The sequence below is a fragment of the Schistocerca serialis genome, chromosome 9 (genome assembly GCF_023864345.2).
Source record: "Schistocerca serialis cubense isolate TAMUIC-IGC-003099 chromosome 9, iqSchSeri2.2, whole genome shotgun sequence".
Taxonomy (NCBI): domain Eukaryota; kingdom Metazoa; phylum Arthropoda; class Insecta; order Orthoptera; family Acrididae; genus Schistocerca; species Schistocerca serialis.
The window spans coordinates 337,692,943-337,713,510 of NC_064646.1; the positions used below are offsets into that span (position 1 = coordinate 337,692,943).

A 20,568-nucleotide genomic window follows, 5' to 3' on the forward strand; every position below is an offset into this window, starting at 1 on the left:
GGTATCTGTATTTGCTAGTATTGTACATCCACTTGTGATGTGATCTACTGTTTCCATTTGTTGTTTGCAAAGTCTGCTTTTGTCTGTTGTGGTATTGGGATCTTTAATAATATGCTTGCTGTAATATCTGGTGTTTATTGTTTGATCCTGTATTGCAATCATGAATCCTTCCGTCTCACTGTGTATGTTGCCTTTTCTTAGCCATGTGTTGGATGCGTCTTGATCGATGTGTGGCTGTGTTAGATGATACGGGTGCTTGCCATGTAGTGTTTTCTTTTTCCAATTTACTTTCTTCGTATCTGTTGATGTTATGTGATCTAGAGGGTTGTAGAAGTGGTTATGAAATTGCAGTGGTGTAGCCTATGTATTTATATAAGTGATTGCTTAGTGTATTTTGCTAGTTTCTGCTCGTTCTAGAAAGAATTTTCTTAAATTGTCTACCTGTCCATAATGTAGGTTATTATTATTATTATTATTATTAATAATGTATTGAAATGGCTTTAATGCTATGTTTTCTTTGCCAGAAGTTCCCAACAGTGCAAACTCTCCCACATATCGACCACCACCAAGGACAAAGGAAGTTCTCGTACGAGGACAGACAGTGAAGTTGAAATATTGTTTCACGTGCAAAATATTTCGGCCACCAAGAGCTTCGCATTGCAGCTTGTGTGATAATTGTGTTGGTATGTATGCTTGTGATTTTTGTCTATTAAATAAGTATGCAAAATACTTATTAAAGTATTATTTGTATGGTGTGTTCAGTGGCTGTAAGTAACTTAATTATAGCATAAAGAGCAAGCACCACGAATTCACCCAGTGAATTTATTATGTAGCATTTTCATGGACAGTGCTCTCTGGAATGTATGCTAGGAGTGGTAGCTGAGACATTTGTATGTTCTTAAAAATCCCTTCAAAACAACATTCTTGAAATGTTAATAACTGTCAGTTATAGAACTGATTTATGAAACTTCTGTTGCAGACTATTTAATTCTAGTTTACTGAGAATGCACACAGGCTAAATTGTAGAAATAGTAGAGGTAGCACCAAGGGAAAGGTGTTAACCAAAATACAACTTCTGGGGGAGTTACAAAAATAGTGAAAGGTAAAAATAGGTGTCATTAAAAGTGTGCGTAAGAAGTGTTGGCAGAAACCTCAGGGAGAGGTTGTGCTGTTGATTAAAAAAAACCTGTTGGCAGAATGGTAAAATACAGGAAGCTGACAAAAAAACAGAAATGCCAGGAAGAGGTAGGGTGAAACTGATGCAGCCAAGGACCAACAGTTGCACGAGGTGGTTAACAAAATGCAAAAAGAGCAATGAGAAAAGTGAATGCAGCTGCCTTGAATGAAAGCTCTGAAAAACTGGAGACAAAAACAACACACGCCTTTTTTGGAATAGTGTAGACCAGAGACAAGGATTTACTCACATTGCACAGGATCTCTGTTCAAAGATGATGATGGGGTTGAAGGACATTGAAAATATTACTTTGAGAAACTTCTGAATGAAGAAAACCAAAGAACCTTCTCAGAAAAAGTGGTGCCAATGGACCATAATTGTTGTTGTTGTTGTTGCGGTATTCAGTCCTGAGACTGGTTTGATGCAGCTTTCCATGCTACTCTATCCTGTGCAAGCTTTTTCATCTCCCAGTACCTACTGCAACCTACATCCTTCTGAATCTGCTTAGTGTATTCATCTCTTGGTCTCCCTCTACGATTTTTACCCTCCACGCTGCCCTCCAATACTAAATTTGTGATCCCTTGATGCCTCAAAACATGTCCTACCAACCGATCCCTTCTTCTGGTCAAGTTGTGCCACAAACTTCTCTTCTCCCCAATCCTATTCAATACTTCCTCATTAGTTATGTGATCTACCCATCTAATCTTCAGCATTCTTCTGTAGCACCACATTTCGAAAGCTTTTATTCTCTTCTTGTCCAAACTATTTATCGTCCATGTTTCACTTCCATACATGGCTACACTCCATACGAATACTTTCAGAAATGACTTCCTGACACTTAAATCTATACTGGATGTTAACAAATTTCTCTTCTTCAGAAACGCTTTCCTTGCCATTGCCAGCCTACATTTTATATCCTCTCTACTTCGACCATCATCAGTTATTTTGCTCCCTAAATAGCAAAACTCCTTTACTACTTTAAGTGCCTCATTTCCTAATCTAATTCCCTCAGCATCACCCGACTTTATTAGACTACATTCCATTATCCTTGTTTTGCTTTTGTTGATGTTCATCTTATATCCTCGTTTCAAGACACTGTCCATTCCATTCAACTGCTCTTGCAAGTCCTTTGCTGTCTCTGACAGAATTACAATGTCATCGGCGAACCTCAAAGTTTTTATTTCTTCTCCATGAATTTTAATACCTACTCCGAATTTTTCTTTTGTTTCCTTTACTGCTTGCTCAATATACAGATTGAACAACATCGGGGAGAGGCTACAACCCTGTCTTACTCCCTTCCCAACCACTGCTTCCCTTTCATGCCCCTTGACTCTTATAACTGCCATCTGGTTTCTGTACAAATTGTAAATAGCCTTTCGCTCCCTGTATTTTACCCCTGCCACCTTTAGAATTTGAAAGAGAGTATTCCAGTCAACATTGTCAAAAGCTTTCTCTAAGTCTACAAATGCTAGAAACGTAGGTTTGCCTTTCCTTAATCTTTCTTCTAAGATAAGTCGTAAGGTCAGTATTGCCTCACGTGTTCCAGTGTTTCTACGGAATCCAAACTGATCTTCCCCGAGGTTGGCTTCTACTAGTTTTTCCATTCGTCTGTAAAGAATTCGTGTTAGTATTTTGCAGCTGTGACTTATTAAACTGATAGTTCGGTAATTTTCACATCTGTCAACACCTGCTTTCTTTGGGATTGGAATTATTATATTCTTCTTGAAGTCTGAGGGTATTTCGCCTGTTTCATACATCTTGCTCACCAGATGGTAGAGTTTTGTCAGGACTGGCTCTCCCACGGCCGTCAGTAGTTCCAATGGAATATTGTCTACTCCGGGGGCCTTGTTTCGACTCAGGTCTTTCAGTGCTCTGTCAAACTCTTCACGCAGTATCATATCTCCCATTTCATCTTCATCTACATCCTCTTCCATTTCCATAATATTGTCCTCAAGTACATCGCCCTTGTATAGACCCTCTATATACTCCTTCCACCTTTCTGCTTTCCCTTCTTTGCTTAGAACTGGGTTTCCATCTGAGCTCTTGATATTCATACAAGTGGTTCTCTTATCTCCAAAGGTCTTTTTAATTTTCCTGTAGGCGGTATCTATCTTACCCCTAGTGAGATAGGCCTCTACATCCTTACATTTGTCCTCTAGCCATCCCTGCTTAGCCATTTTGCACTTCCTGTCGATCTCATTTTTGAGACGTTTGTATTCCTTTTTGCCTGTTTCACTTACTGCATTTTTATATTTTCTCCTTTCATCAATTAAATTCAATATTTCTTCTGTTACCCAAGGATTTCTACTAGCCCTCGTCTTTTTACCTACTTGATCCTCTGCTGCCTTCACTACTTCATCCCTCAAAGCTACCCATTCTTCTTCTACTGTATTTATTTCCCCCATTCCTGTCAATTGCTCCCTTATGCTCTCCCTGAATCTCTGTACAACCTCTGGTTCTTTTAGTTTATCCAGGTCCCATCTCCTTAAATTCCCACCTTTTTGCAGTTTCTTCAGTTTTAATCTACAGGTCATAACCAATAGATTGTGGTCAGAGTCCACATCTGCCCCTGGAAATGTCTTACAATTTAAAACCTGGTTCCTAAATCTCTGTCTTACCATTATATAATCTATCTGGTACCTTTTAGTATCTCCAGGGTTCTTCCATGTATACAACCTTCTTTCATGATTCTTAAACCAAGTGTTAGTTATGATTATGTTGTGCTCTGTGCAAAATTCGACCAGGCGGCTTCCTCTTTCATTTCTGTCCCCCAATCCATATTCACCTACTATGTTTCCTTCTCTCCCTTTTCCTACACTCGAATTCCAGTCACCCATGACTATTAAATTTTCGTCTCCCTTCACTACCTGAATAATTTCTTTTATCTCGTCATACATTTCATCAATTTCTTCATCATCTGCAGAGCTAGTTGGCATATAAACTTGTACTACTGTAGTAGGCGTGTGCTTCGTGTCTATCTTGGCCACAATAATGCGTTCACTATGCTGTTTGTAGTAGCTAACCCGCACTCCTATTTTTTTATTCATTATTACACCTACTCCTGCATTACCCCTATTTGATTTTGTATTTATAACCCTGTAATCACCTGACCAGAAGTCTTGTTCCTCCTGCCACCGAACTTCACTAATTCCCACTATATCTAACTTCAACCTATCCATTTCCCTTTTTAAATTTTCTAACCTACCTGCCCAATTAAGGGATCTGACATTCCACGCTCCGATCCGTAGAACGCCAGTTTTCTTTCTCCTGATAACGACATCCTCTTGAGTAGTCCCCGCCCGGAGATCCGAATGGGGGACTATTTTACCTCCGGAATATTTTACCCAAGAGGACGCCATCATCATGTAATCATACAGTAAAGCTGCATGCCCTCAGGAAAAATTACGGCTGTAGTTTCCCCTTGCTTTCAGCCGTTCGCAGTACCAGCACAGCAAGGCCGTTTTGGTTATTGTTACAAGGCCAGATCAGTCAATCATCCAGACTGTTGCCCTTGCAATTACTGAAAAGGCTGATGCCCCTCTTCAGGAACCACACGTTTGTCTGGCCTCTCAACAGATACCCCTCCGTTGTGGTTGCACCTACGGTACGGCTATCTGTATCGCTGAGGCACGCAAGCCTCCCCACCAACGGCAAGGTCCATGGTTCATGGGGGGATGGACCATAATATGGTATTGATAATAGGAAGGGTTAACAGTGCTGAAGAGAATCAAAGCTGGAAGGACAGGTTGTCTCGATGAAATCCCCATCAAAGTATAGAATTATTTGAGTGTGGCAGTAATATATTGTGGGGCTTCATGAAGCAGTTCTATAAAGAAGAGGCTTTCATATGAATAGAGACTTAGTGCAGCCGTGCTCATTTACCAGGAGACAAGGGATATACAACACTGCTCATCATAGAGGAATTAAACTTACTGCATTCACCATGAAAGAACGGACCAATACAAAATATCTGCAGGACAGCAATGGTTAAAGGAACAACATATGTTGTCTTCTCCCTCTGCTAGCTTAACCCTTTGGTACAGGTGTGGGGTGGTGGGGACACCCCAGACTTTAAAAACTGTCCGTATTATTAGATTAAACTTTCATAATTTTCTAAATCTCTTGTTAGCTTTGTAACAGTTATGTGAATAATTAAATTATAAAGCATTAAATTCTAGTTACCATTATTAATAAATTGTCTCATACACTGGGGTGTTGGAGACACCTCGCACCAGTCCTAGTGTAACAAAAATCAAAATAATACTGAGCGTCAATTTTTTAAATTTTACAGGCATTTCATTTTCATTGCATTTCATGTTATACCAGGTGATCAAAAAGTCAGTATAAATTTGAAAACTTAATAAATCACGGAATAATGTAGACAGAGAGGTACAAATTGACACACATGCTTGGAATGGTATGGGGTTTTATTAGAACCAAAAAAATACAAAAGTTCAAAAAATTTCCGACAGATGGCGCTTCATCTGATCAGAATAGCAATAATTAGCATAACAAAGTAAGACAAAGCAAAGATGATGTTCTTTACAGGAAATGCTCAATATGTCCACCATCATTCCTCAACAATAGCTGTAGTCGAGGAATAATGCTGTGAACAGCACTGTAAAGCATGTACGGAGTTATGGTGAGGCATTGGCGTTGGATGTTGTCTTTCAGCATCCCTAGAGATGTCGGTCGATCATGATAAACTTGCAACTTCAGGTAACCCCAAAGCCAATAATCGCACGGACTGAAGTCTGGGGACCTGGGAGGCCAAGCATGACGAAAGTGGCGGCTGAGCACACGATCATCACCAAACGACGCGCGCAAGAGATCTTTCATGCGTCTAGCAATATGGTTGGTTCTAATAAAACCCCATGTCATTCCAAGCATGTGTGTCAATTTTTACCTCTCTATCTACATTATTCCATGGTTTATTAAGTTTTCAAATTTATACTGGCTTTTTGATCACCCGGTATTAAGTGAACCCATTGTTATCTATTACAGTTATTTTAATTGCTTTCCAAGAAAAATAAGTCTTGGAGTCAGTTTACTTTCTGTCATTATAGGCTAACAACTCAATCAACAATATGTGTGCACATGAAGAAAATGAAAGACAATTACAGAGATTACTCGAAGTTGCCACAGAAGAAATGTATGACAAATCATATTCGAAATCATCTGGTGGATATGGAGAACAGCACTATTATGAAAAGGCTAGATTGCTACTCACTATATAGAGGAGACATTTGAGCCCCAGATAGGCACAACAGAAAGACTAGACTACTATACATTTTATCTTTCGGCCAGAGGTCTTCTTCTGAAGTAGAAGGTATACACACATTGAACAGTAGCAAATCTCATGCACTCATGGCTGCTGTCTCTGGCTGTTGTGGCAGCATAGTTGTTGAAACAGATTCTGGGTATCCAAGGTGCAGTTTGATACAATCTTTCAGGAAGGCATAGCACGGCCATTGGAAAGCACAAAGGCATCACAGCTGCCATTTGTTGGCAAATAAGCCATTTGACTTGTATCTGTGCTGTAATTATAGATCACTGAATGCTCGGACAGTTCCCAAGTGCCTGGTGTGACATATTGGGGATTTTACGTAATTGTCATCTTTCTGGCATGCAGTTTTTCTTACACTGGTTGTCATCAAGATCTAGAAACAGATCCCATTGAGCACAGAGGATAGACACAAAATAGCCATCACAACATGTTTTGACTTAATGAATTACCCTACATGTTGTATGGGCTGTGCAGTGCTGCACAGACTTTTCAGTGGTTTATTGGTAAGGTGCTAAGTGGCTTAGATCTCTGTTTCACCTACACTGATGTGTATTAGTAGCATCATCATGTGCAAAATAACACAAATGCTACCTTTGAGAAGTTTTTCATCATGTTAAACTTTGTAATAAGCATAATCTCGCAAAATATGGTATCATAATATAATTGTATAGATAAAAAATCCACTCACCAAGCTTTCCTTCTATCCTCTCTGGAAAGTCCCACCTGATCTGGGTTCCTGGTCAACTTTTTGGAACTCCCCATTTCCTAAATCTCAGCATCCTTTTGCTTCACCCCACTTCCTTACCTTTAACCCTTCAACTCTTGTGCCAGGAGAAGTAGTCACTGGCTATGAACACTTGCAAATTTAAGTATGTTTATATGTGTATGCTCCTGGAGCCGCTTGGTGAGTAGATTTATATGCATCCAATTACATTATATTTTCACAAATTGATTATTTTTGTTGATATACAAATGCTATATCAGCACTACATCTGTCCTGAGAATTATCTAGTGCCAACAACAGAATGAGAATTGTGCAGTTAAACTTCTATTATCATTTTATCTGCCTCACTGCCAAGTTGAGGAAGTCCCAGTTGCCACCACAGTGCATAATTGCACATCATTTAATGGATTAAAGACATACAGAAGACTTTGGAGAATGTCAGATGAGTCTTGCAGAAGTTGCACTGCTCACACATCCTGTTGGAGACCTTTTCAGATGTTTTAGCATGTTCAATGGGTGTGATTTTGCAGCAGCACATCAATGGAGCCTGGGTATCCTTAGGTTTTCTCATCAAAAAAGCCAACTCAAAAATAGTACTCTAGCCCATCATTTTATACAGAGCTCCTGGATGTCTGTGTATCCATAAAATGTTTTTGATTTATGGTCAAAGGCTAAGTCTGACCTTATGCACAGGCCATCAACTGCTGATGTTCACATTTTGGCCATTAAAACTGAACCATGTAAATTTTATTGCATAGTTCACGACCAACATTCACAAATCTGTAGTGCCAAATAGTGGTTGCTGATGGACTGTCTTGAGCCTATGCCATACCTGATCCAATAGCTTTCAACAAGCTAAAAATGACACAGAACAATAATGCAAAACTGAAGGACTTGCTGCAAGAAATGTCGGAAATTGCAGTTTGCTGTGATGAAGCCACAGGCTGGCTGCAGCAGTACATACACAGGTAACTACACTGCTGTGTAATCAAGTCCTTGCATAGCATCTGTGCTATGAAGGCACTGGTGACCCAGTGCTTTTTTTCCCCAGAAAGATTGCTGCTCATGGACCGAAATGTGTGTGCCCTGCCAGAAGTGCAGAGTGACACATCATGTACAGGCACTGTTTCAAAACTTTGTTACTCCCAACACACAGTCTGCACATCTGCATGTGGATCTTGTTGGCCCTACTTGTTTCTCACAACTTTCTCTAATGCCTGACAGTGATTGACAGGTTAACAATGTTGCCAGAAGTAAGGTCATACAGTGTAGTCTTTGAACTACCCCTTTACATTTGGTTGGGTAGTGAATCAAGGCTGCTTGGAATGGGCAACATCAGATCAAAGTTGCCAGTGGGATGCTGTAGAATGACAGTATGGCTTTCACCTGAAAAATAAAAAATAAAAAAAAAAACATATCATACCTCGCAACTTCTAATGGTATGATAAAAAGCCTCCACTCCTTTGAAGCTGCACCTTTGAACTGCTATCCACAGTTTGTGCAAGCTTGTTCAACTACAGTTCATGTGTTGTTGACAGTCGGTGCAGTGAGTTTCTGGCAAGTGTGATACCCATGTAGAGTGCAGGAATTTGTCTGACACTTGTGAATCTGTCAGCAAGCAGAGGTGCTGCTAGAATTGAGCTGGTTTTCAGATTCCCAGCTGCTCCTTGTACAGCAGCAGCTGCAACCATTGCGTACTTGCAGGTGTAGCCACCACACAACATCTTCTTTCAGCAGCTCCTATGGGTCTGTCAGTAAAAGTTTTGGGATTACACTGAGGTGACAAAAGTCATGGGATAGTAGTATGCACACATATAGATGGCAGTTGTGTCACATACACAGGGTGTAACAGGGCAATGCATTGGCGGATCTGTCATTTGTACTCAGGTTATTCATGTGAAAAGGTTTCTGATGTGATTATAGCCAGGTGATAGGAATTAACAGACTTTGAATGCAGAATGGTAGTTGGAGCTAGATGTGTAGACATTTCGTTGTGGAAATTGTTAGAGAACTCAATATTCCAAGAACCACATTCTGAAGAATGTGCCAAGAATACCAAATTTCAGGCATTACCTCTCACTTTGGACAACACAGCGGCAAATGCCCTTCACTAAAAGACTGAGAGTAGCAATGTTTGCTATAGAGTTGTAAAGACAAGCAACACTTAAATGAAATAACCACAGAAATCAATGTGGGATGTGTGACGAATGTCTCCGTTAGGACAGTGTGGCGAACAAAATTTGCTGTTAATGAGCTATGGCAGCAGACGACCAACATGAGAGCCTTTGCTAACATTACATTATCACCTGCAGTGCCTCTCGTGGGCTCGTGACTGTATCAGTTGGACCTTAGATGACTGGAAATCTGTGATCTGGTCAGATAATCAGATTTTAGTTGGTAAGAGCTGATGGCATGTTGGTGTTGCACAGACCCCATGAAGCCATAGACCCAAGTTGTCAACGAGGCACTGTACAAGCTGGTGGTGGCTCTGTAATGGTGTGGGCAGTGTTTACATGGAATGGGCTGGGTCCTCTGGTCCAACCGAACTGGTCATTGACTGGAATTAATTATGTTCAGTTACTTGGAGACCATTTGCAGCCATTCATGGGCTTCATGTTCTCATGAAATTGCACTGTGCCACCAGGCCATGCACTGCGTCACCGTGCTGCAATTGTTTACGGCTGGCTTGAAGAACGTTCCGAACAATTCGAGGAAATGATTTGGCCACCTGGATTGCCCGACTTGAATACCGTCGGACATTTATGGGATGTAATCGAGAGGTCAGTTCGTGCACAAAATCTGCTACGGTAACACTTTTGCAGTTGTGGAGACCTATAGAGGCAACATTTCTGCAGGGGACTTCCATTGACGTGTTGAGTCAATGCCGCATTAAGTTGCTACACTACACTGGGCCGAAGGAGGTCTGACACCATTTTAGGAGGTACACCGTGACGTTTTTCACTTCAGTGTACATCGCTCACATCCAGGGCAATTGCACTGTGTTAACAGGGCCGTCAGGTGACTATATTTTGGAGCATGTCGAATCTAGGCATGACTGAACCGTAGTGCTGTGCAGTTAGTCGAGAACAGTGAACCTTTCAACATTAGACTACACTTCTGAACTAGAATATCACAGACATTGTGGCTGCAACTGGCTGGCCTTACTGCTGTGGCAGGTAATGCCTGACTCGTGAAGTCTGTCATTTCGGTGATTGGTCTTGTGCTTAGCGTGTCTCACGTGTCTTATTGTTGCTGGCTTACATGGAGGCCATACGGCAGTCCGATTTTTGTAGTTTTTTATGTTTGAATACCTACAGGTCAATGCAATTCTCAAAAATTCTCTAGAAAATTGACTTTGAAGTACTTCAAGCTACTTTAATTCTCTAAAGAGAGGGCAGTTTTTGATGTGCTGCTCCACTCTGTCAGTAGAATGGTAATTCCTGAGTGTCACTTAGCTCATTATTTGGATATTTTTCTATTCAATTCAAATAATTAAATCGTTAAATCTAAAATTAATCAAGTATGTGCTGATTAACACATTAAATTATGAGTTTTTGTTCTGTATTGTAGGCAACCACAGCCAAATGTCTGTTTTTATAAGAAGGCAGAAAACAATGCTCTGGCTGTAGAAAGATTTTTTATTAAAACTACAACCAATTTCACTCCAATTTATGTACATCCTCAGGTGATATGAATTGTCTACAACATTATTTTATGCTCTCTTGAAGCCTCTGCCCGGTCACTGAAAATTATTGGTAGCCAGTTGTAATCATGACAGGGCTCCTACTGCTGATGTTAATGTTAATTTAGAACTAGAGCCAGATATTTTGGAGAGCGAAATCCAGTGGGCCCTTGAAAATATGGCTGATAACAAAACTAGTGGACATGATGAAATACCTGCAGAATTGTTTAAAGTCACTGGAAAGGATGCAGTGAAAGTGCTGCACTCAATATGTCAAAAAATATGGATCACGCAGCAGTGGCCAGAAGACTGGAAAAGATCAGTATTCATCCCCATTCCAAAGAAGAAAAGTTCTAAAGAATGCTCAGATTACCGAACAATCACACTTATTTCACATGCTAGCAGAGTTATGTTGAAAATCTTACAAAATAGACTTCGCCAATGTCTAGACCGAGAGCTACCAGAAGAACAAGCTGGATTTAGGAAAGGAAGAGGAACTAGAGATCAAATTGCTAACATTCGGTGGATTATGGAAAAAGCGAGAGAATTCCAGAAAGATGTGTACCTCTGCTTTATTGACTACGCCAAAGCCTTTGACTGCGTCGATCACAACAAATTGTGGAATGTACTGAAAAACATGGATGTACCAGATCACCTCATTCATCTGATACGGAGTTTATACCTTGACCAAGAAGCCACGGTGAGAACTATGTATGGAACAACGAAATGGATAAAGATTCAGAAAGGGGTCCGGCAAGGCTGCATACTGTCACCGTACTTATTCAATCTGTATGCAGAACATGTTATGAGGAATACAAGGCTAGATGAAGGAGAAACAGGAATTAAAATAGCTGGAATAAATGTAAACAACCTCAGATACGCGGATGATATGATCCTGTTGGCAGAAAGTGAAGAAGAATTGAGAACACTCTTACAGAAGGTGAAAGACAAAAGTGAAAAGGCCGGTCTTATGCTGAATATGAAGAAAACGAAAATTACGGCAACTACACCTACCAATTCGTGGGATATAGCAGGAGAAACCATGGAGGTTGTGACCACATTCAGTTATCTCGGTTCCCAGATCTCTGCTGACGGCGACTGCAGCCATGAAATCCGGAGACGCCTGTTGCTCAGTAGACAGGCGATGTCAAACCTTGACAAGGTTATAAGGTCCAGAGATATAACACTAGCAACAAAGATCCATATTGTGAGGGCTATGGTCTTTCCAGTTGTGAAGTATGGATGTGAGACCTGGACCATTAGAAAGGCTGAACGGCGAAGAATTGACTCCTTTGAATTGTGGTGTTGGAGGAAACTACTTAGAGTTCCATGGACTGCAAAGAGAACCAGCAGATCAATATTCGAGCAAATTAAACCAGATTTCTCCCTGGAAGGTCTAATGTTAAAACAAAAACTGACCTACTTTGGACACACAGTGCGAAGGCATGCCTCGCTGGAAAAAACATTAATGCTGGGGAATATTGAAGGAACTAGAAGAAGAGGACGTCAGAGGATGAGATGGATCGATGGCATCACAGAAGCAATGTGTTACCTGGAAGGTCTACGGGAGAAAGTGCAAGACAGGAAAAAGTGGCGTGATTTGGTTCATGGGGTCACGAAGAGTCAGATCCGACTAAATGATTAGAGAGAGAGAGAGAGAGAGAGAGAGAGAGAGAGAGAGAGAGAGAGAGAGAGTTGTAATCTATTACTGATGTGAAGGATGGGGAGAGGCTTTAGAACAGTGTAAAATAATGTTGTAGACACAATTTATGTCAACTGAGAATGTGCTTAAATTGGTGTGAAACCAGTTGTGGTTTTAATAAAAAAACTTTCTACAGCCAGAGCAGTGTTTTTTTGCCTTCTCATAAAAACTCTTCATTTGTTACAAACTTTGCTTAGTATAAAGCTTGTATTTTGGACCTTCTGTTAGTAGCATTACTTGTTCAAGAATTATTGCAGATGATGATGTTTTGATGAGATTGTTTTCTGTGAGATTTTGCTCATAATATACAAAAGCATCTCTCATTCATAATCTTGAAAATGTACTGCGTAAGGAATCTTCAACAGCATATCCTTCTACCATCGAAGAAACAAGTAAATTGTTATCATCCATGTTTGACATTAATTCTCTCTCTCTCTCTCTCTCTCTCTCTCTCTCTCTCTCTCTTTCTCCTCTCCTCCTCCAAACTCAAGAAAATAATAAGGAAATTTTCTGAGCACACTTGGCTCTGCTTAACATATAAGTTTTTCATCCATGAAAGGAAAATTCTCTTATGTTCATAAAACTATCAAGAGTTTATAGACAATACAACCCTTATGAATTGATTTGAAATTTTTATTTTTAAACAATCGGAAATACTACAAAAAGACAAAATATAGTCACAAGGATTTTATCTACGCTATATATTGCTGGTTATCTGCACAAGACCAGTTTTTGGGTTGGCACTATCTTTTGTTCAAGCACAGATACACACATTCTAGCACTTAGCTTTTGGCGCAGCATAAGTAGTTGTCACTATGGCTAGTGACCTAACACAAGAGGCAGAGGTATCCACCAAGCCTCAGGCTGGTATTACAGCTGTATAAGTTTTTGTGAAAACAAAAACAAAGGGAGACCCACTTAAAATGTTCAGAAAAGTATTTCCGTAGCATAAGTAGAAAAAGTGCTCTCTGCCCTCTCCTGTTTCCTACACTTCCTCCTCCTCCTCCTACCCCCTCTACCCCCTCTCTACGCCCTTCCCCTTCTACCCCCTCTCCACCCCATCCCCTTCTTCCCTCTCTCCTCCTACACCCTCTCCACCACCTTCTGCTTCTACCCCCTCTCCACCCCAGTCTCGACTGCCCCGCTGGTCTCTGCCGCCATCACACTCCCTCCCTCCCTCCCTCCCTCCCTCCCTCCCTCCCTCCCTCACTCCCTCCCTCCCTTCGTCCCTCCCATGTTTATTGACTTAAAATAACATTGTAGAAATTCATCGAAAGCATTCTGAATGTCAAGAAAACATGGTATCCATCTGATTGCCTTTCTTCTGAATGTTGTGAATGCAGAAACCGAGGAGTATTTCTCATAATTGTTGCTTCTGAAATAGAAACAATTACTAATAGGGTAAATGATTTCCTTCGGTCTCTTATAATAAGACTGTGACAGGAAGGGCATCCAACAGCATACAAAATTAATTCCATTATATGAGTGATCACTAAATCCATTGAAAATAAACAGTTATAATTATGGGTGCCACAATATGGGTAAATAACTAATGAATGCTTTGTTATCAAGGCTTGTTTAAGGAGAAACAGTTGTTACCCTTTGTACACCTGCTTCCAACAGCGAGAGAGTAAATGAACACCTCTCTGCTTCAACAACAACAACAACAACAACAATTACTGCTACTACTACTACTTACTACTTACTACTTGTTAAATAATTATTAGATGTAGACAATCATGTCCCTTCAGTATAGATCTGACTATTGCATCAAGTTATTTGTACGTTGTAATTGTTCTCATTATGGTAACTCGCAGTACTGGTACTACAGCTTCTACTTCTATTATTAACATAACATCGATAGTCTTATTATGCGTGTATTCTTTCATTGTTTCTCTTAACCAGTATCGACTTTCATATTTCGTATTAGTAGATACTGTAAGGATAATCCTGGTCTTGCAGGAGAAACAAATGTGTGACTAAATAAAATATTAAGTTTTACCTTTGCACTACTGAACAGTTTCTATTTGTGTTAGTGGCAATAGTATTGTGGTTGACATTTCTTTGTTTTTATTGCCAGATCGTTTTGACCACCACTGCCCTTGGGTTGGAAACTGTGTCGGCAAAAGAAACTATCGCTACTTCTATATGTTCATCGTATCACTGGCTTTTCTCTGCGTTTTTATATTTGCTTGTGCTATTACACATTTAATATTACGTAAGTAAAATTTGTCAGATATATAGAATCATTTTGAATGTTGTTGATAAGCTTCAGTTTTGAAAACGGTATATTGATGATTTTCTTGCCACTTTTCCAGTTACAAAGGATGACCGTCCATTCCTTGATGCTGTTAAGGACTCTCCAGCCAGTGTTATTGTAAGCCTCGTCTGCTTCTTCAGTGTGTGGAGCGTTATTGGCTTAGCGGGCTTTCACACTTATCTTGCCACGTCAAACCAGACTACAAATGAAGACGTTAGTTGTTTTGTCATTTTTATATTGTAATTGTGAAATGGTATATTTATTTGGACAGAAAAGCCAACTAAATAAGGTGATGGGAAGATCTGCTGGAAAGAAAATAATTTAAGGAACCTAAGGAGTAAAGACAAAAACTCACAAGATAGTAGAGGCTCCTGAGTCATTGAAAGGCTTATAAACTACATTGAGAAATTTGCTAGCCTTTGGATGAATCCTTTTTAGAGATACAGAGGACACAAACGTACTCAATCATGAGACAGCAACAAAGGACAGATGGTGCAAGTGTGTGCACTTTTATTGTTCTGAAACAAAATTTTTCTGAAAGCTAGCGAGGTTCTTAGTCTTCTTTATGTGCCTTCTGGTGATTAAGTGCCTCTACTGTTGTGTAAGTTGTAACTTTTATTCCTTACATTATGAAAAGAAAAAAAAAAGTGTATGAAACTGAGATGTGCTCTTGCAGACTACTGTAGTGGGAAGAAACACGCTTAATAATTAAATGTCTAATTCTTATGCTGTGAAACTTTTGTAGTGAGCACAAATTTCTTTTATAATGCTTAATTGTTTATAGATTACTTGTGAATTAGAAAATACACACCACATGTTGATAACACTGCTGATGTGTGTGTATGTGTGTAGGAACACACTACAGTCAGCTATTACACATTATTGCTATTCATTAGGTCCTGATGCTACACCATATAAGGGGCGATCAAAAAATTTCTGTTTGAGTACATTCCTGCAGCATATATGAAACACAGTGCAATTCGAATGTGACTAGGTATATAAGCACTAACATGAAGGTAAGGGATTAGTGTGGCATTCATGTCTTTCCAACTTGGATGCTGTAAATTCAAAAATATAACTATGATGACGTTATTACGAAGTGCATCTGAGGAGGACCAACATGATGATATTCTTTTCTTGGTTGCCAAAGCACAAACACCACTAGGCATCCATCGGAGAGTGAAGAATTTGTATGAGGCAGCATGTCTCGAAAACCACCATTGTGCAATGGTTCACTGTAGAGGGGTGCTGCTGCTTCGTGACAGTGCACGTCCCCATATAGAAAATGTTGTAATTTAGACATTATGCTGACTCAAGTCAGACACACTAGAGCCCCCATCCTGTAGTCCTCTTTCCCCATGCAATTATCACACCTACAGTCTTGAAGGGTCAACAATTCCTGTCAGATGGGGACGTGGAGCAGGACTTTTTCGCTCAGCAGGACGTGGTGTTTTTCCAAATGGGTATCTTCAACTTGGTGCGTCAGTGGGATGATTGCCTCAGTGCTCACAGCAGGCAATTTTGCCCAGTGGCATGCTGATTCTGGACGATACGCACTTTGTATGGAAACTTATTGATCACCCCTTATATTTATCGAAGAAGGCAGCAGCTAGACACTGTTCTCATACAACTTGAAACACTAATGTTGTGTAAATATGTTTTAAAGTAGATAGATCTTTATTGCTCTTTTTATGCCAACTGAAATATTGATGGAATATAGAAAAATGTAGGATAAATGGTTGGCAGCATTCAAAGAACTGCGAGTCGCAGAGTGTTCTTTTAAGTTATAGAGAAGTAAAGCAATATTGTATATCATTAGGGGCAGGAAAAATTCATGTTATTTTACAGCCAAATTGATGTTATTTCTAATCAAATTCAGTGTTATTTTTTGCAAAATTTGATTTATTGCGTCACATTCCATGTGGTTTATTGCCAAACCCGATGTCCCCCCCCCCCATGTTCAGTTTTTTGCCAAATTCGGTGTTTTTGCCGATTTCCATTGCTTTTTAGATTTTGGTGCTGTTTTAGGCCAAATACAGGGTTGTTTTTGTTAAATTTGGTGGTTTTCCAAATTCAGTGCTGTTTTCTTACCGAATTAGGTGTTTCATGCAAGTTTCAATGTAGGTTTTTGTTTCAAATTCAGTGGTTTTTTACTGAATTAGGTGGTGTTTTACGAATTCTGTAATTATTTGAAATTCACTTCTATTTTTGTAAAATTCGATGTTTTTGCCAACTTTTTTTGTAAAATTTGGTGTTACTTTTTACTTTTTTAATTTTTGTAAAAATTGCTGTTAGTTTTTTGCAAAAATTGCTGTTAGTTTTTTGCAAAAATTGCTGTTAGTTTTTTGCAAAAATTGCTGTTAGTTTTTTGCAAAAATTGCTGTTAGTTTTTTGCAAAAATTGCTGTTAGTTTTTTTGCAAAAATTGCTGTTAGTTTTTTTGCAAAAATTGCTGTTAGTTTTTTGCAAAAATTGCTGTTATTTTTTGCAAAAATTGCTGTTATTTTTTTGCAAAAATTGCTGTTATTTTTTGCAAAAATTGCTGTTATTTTTTGCAAAAATTGCTGGTTTTTTTGCAAAATTTGCTGGTTTTTTTGCAAAAATTGCTGTTATTTTTTGCAAAATTTGCTGTTATTTTTTGCAAAATTTGCTGTTATCTTTTTGAAAAAATTTGCTGTTTTTTTTGCAAAATTTGCTGTTATTTTTTGCAAAATTTATTTCAGAACAGTTACTATCTACATGCAGTTAAAGGCCATTGACCTTTTTCTGTGCAAATGCGCACACTTTGTCCGAACTCTTACGGGAATCGTCACCTTAGTTGGTGCGAGTAGTGAGTGAATGAGCAAATATCCTTTAGGAACATTACGAATGTAGGTTGTGGACAGCTGGGAGTGTGGGTCTCACGGGAAGCATGCAGGGGCTAAGTTGCTGCAGTCGTGCTATCCTCTGTGCTCTCGGTGGCTCAGATGGATACAGCGTCTGCCATGTAAGCAGGAGATCCCAAGCCCGAGTCCTGGTCGGGGCACACATTTTCAGCTGTCCCCATTGAGGTATATCAACAACACCTGTTGGCAGCTGAGGGTTTTGATTAGTTATCATTTCTTTCTAGAGAAGCTGCATGGTCATAATTGGTATCTGTTCTTTAGAACAGTTACTATCTTCATAATGAATATAACCACGTTTACATTTTAACTCTGTTTACCATCTTCGGTGTGTGGCAGAGTATATCATGTGCAATTATAACTTCACCCTGTCTTCAGTTCTATTTGCAAAAATTGTACAGCAAGAATTTTTTTTCAGTAAGTCTGTGTAAATGTTCAAATTTCTCTGATTTTACCGTCGTGGTAATTTCATGACACATAAGTGAGGAAAAACTATGTAGCTCGACACTCCTTGTTGCGCACTAAGCTAAGTTTTGTATAGGTGAGGGCACTGGACTTACATTTGAAATGGACACATTTCAAATCCCCATCTGAATGTCTTAGCCTATATCTTCCCTCATCTTTCTCAAGTTAATCTTGTACTCCATTTAGTGAGCCTTTATTTGAAAATATTTCTGTCCTTCGATGAAATCTTCTTGGATTGTCAGTAGAATCATGGTGCCATGTTGTCAAAGTGTTTCACCAAGTTTCTAACTCATTCCCTTAATTGAAATTTGCTGAGAAAGTCTGCATTCCCATATAATTTAATTTCTATCAGCAGTTGCAATACAAAATTTTCACACAGTTACCCTTTTGAGGTGTGCATGGCAACCTTCAGATCTGTTTGTGACACAATTTGATGGTCAGATTTGAAGATGATGAATACAGCAGACACTGGTCATTGTAATGAAAATTTCACTTTGCATCTATTGATGTAAATAAAATTATTTTCAAATAAATCATTTTCAATCTCTGATCTGCATGAATTTTACCCACTGTTCCCAGGACCTCATCAGTGAAATGTCAAACGCTAATCTCCCTTTTTGCTTTCTTCCTGCCAGCCTTCTTAGAATTTTGACAATAAGCCTCTTGGTAACCCACAACACATCTCTTGTAGCGCTCAGTACTTGATTTGCTTTAGTATCGCCACTACTCACATGTTGAATAATTGAACCTGTAATGAAAAATATTCTTCTTCTTTTAATCTTCTCTATATATTTTACTCGTCCTACCTTGTAAACACTTCCACTAATGAACAGCTTTCAAGGATTGGATTGTGGATGAATTACATTTCCTTAGAGTTAATCCTATGAATTTCAGTCTTGCATATGCCTTATGAGCATCTGGTTATGTTGTTGTTGTAGACTGCTTTTGCTTTTCTGGTTCGCGTTGTAAAATCACAATGAGCAAGGACCAATCTCAGATCTCACAAATGGTGCCTCACAATCAGTTTTTGCATTCTATTCCAACTGTAACCACCACATTCTGAGTGGACTGCCATATTTGTAATGAAGAAGACAACCTGTGCAGGTGGGCTTGCGCGAGGGCATGGGCGCGAGCGTGTGCGCATGCTCGCTCATACCCGAGGAAATGTGCGTGGGTAGTATATTGAGGGTAGACTGAAAAGTTGTTTAGAAACAGTCACTTTTTCCCTTTTTCAGAAACCACAAATTATTTTCAATCATGATTCCCATTGAATCAGTTTATTTCGTCAATGAAAATTTTCGTTTGTCCCTTTCAACTGAGTACAGTAATTACTTATTCCATGGAAAACTTATTCATTCAATGAAAATTTCTTCCCAAAAATGCATGTTTGACTAGAGTTTTGCCTGCAGTGCAGCTTCACAACCAGCCTTTAAAGCAATGAGATAGGAGAGCCAACAGTCTGCGCCACACAAGTCAACAGTGGATGGTGGATGCAAGTTATCAGCTGTGTAAACAATTATCTGGCCTTCTGTTAAACTGTTGTAGAGTGGCCATTGTGAGATTTAAATGCCCACCACTGATGAAGAGAGAGACTGACACCAGAAATTTACCAGAAGATGGAGAGTAGTGTTTCTGAAATGTCACTCTCACAGTCTTTTATGGCACAAAAACCTGTGAAGATTTTATTGAGGTTAGAAACCAGGAAAAAAATTACTTGGTGGCAAATCTCTGGAATGGAGTGGGTGGAAAACAATTTCAGAACCAAGCTTGTGCGCTTTTACCCTTGAAACGATCAATGCACTGTCGGGCATAATATCTTGATGTTAGAACACCTACTTGTATTTCAACAAATTATGCAGATGGTCAAATAATGTTGTACAATTTGAACCAGTACTGATTTATCCTTTACTTAATAACCAGTGTCAGTGCTATGTTGTGAGTTCCATAAAATGTCATGATTAAATTTCCCATTATCAATATGTCTTTTTGCTTTCCTGGCACACTTTCACATTCCACACTGCACTGTTTTGACAGCAGCCATGTCTTCTGAGTGTAATGTTGCTCCTATGTTACCTCTGCAGTCTCTTAATATATTCAGAACTGCTTTGAACTACACTTCAGCTTTTACCTTCATTGAATATTTTTGGTCTGTAGGCAGCTATCTATAGACAGCTTCCATTGCTCACTTAGCTTTTACATAAGCAGAACTCTCATAAAATGCCTACCTTCACAACAATCATGTGACCTGTAAATGTGACAGTAATCTGCCACAATGAAATGAGTTTACTGTCGTTTTCTTCAGAAGAATCTCAGCCAGTTGTTGGAAATGTATCAGATGTGTGCTGCACATATGACAGTGTTGAAACTTATTTCACCAGGAATAAATTAACTCC

General features: G+C 39.3%; 1 protein-coding gene across 4 annotated transcripts in view; it reads left to right on the forward strand.

Moving 5' to 3' along the window:
• Positions 1 to 20,568, forward strand: part of LOC126418842 (palmitoyltransferase app-like) — a 197,461-nt gene that overhangs the window by 52,663 nt on the left and 124,230 nt on the right. For 3 of the 4 annotated variants that reach the window (XM_050085824.1, XM_050085823.1, XM_050085821.1), the window contains exons 3-5: positions 525 to 683; positions 14,650 to 14,787; positions 14,888 to 15,042. In XM_050085824.1, the coding sequence (XP_049941781.1) occupies positions 525 to 683; positions 14,650 to 14,787; positions 14,888 to 15,042 (452 nt within the window). The remainder of the gene's footprint in view (positions 1 to 524; positions 684 to 14,649; positions 14,788 to 14,887; positions 15,043 to 20,568) is intronic. The other variant, XM_050085822.1, reaches the window with a different exon arrangement.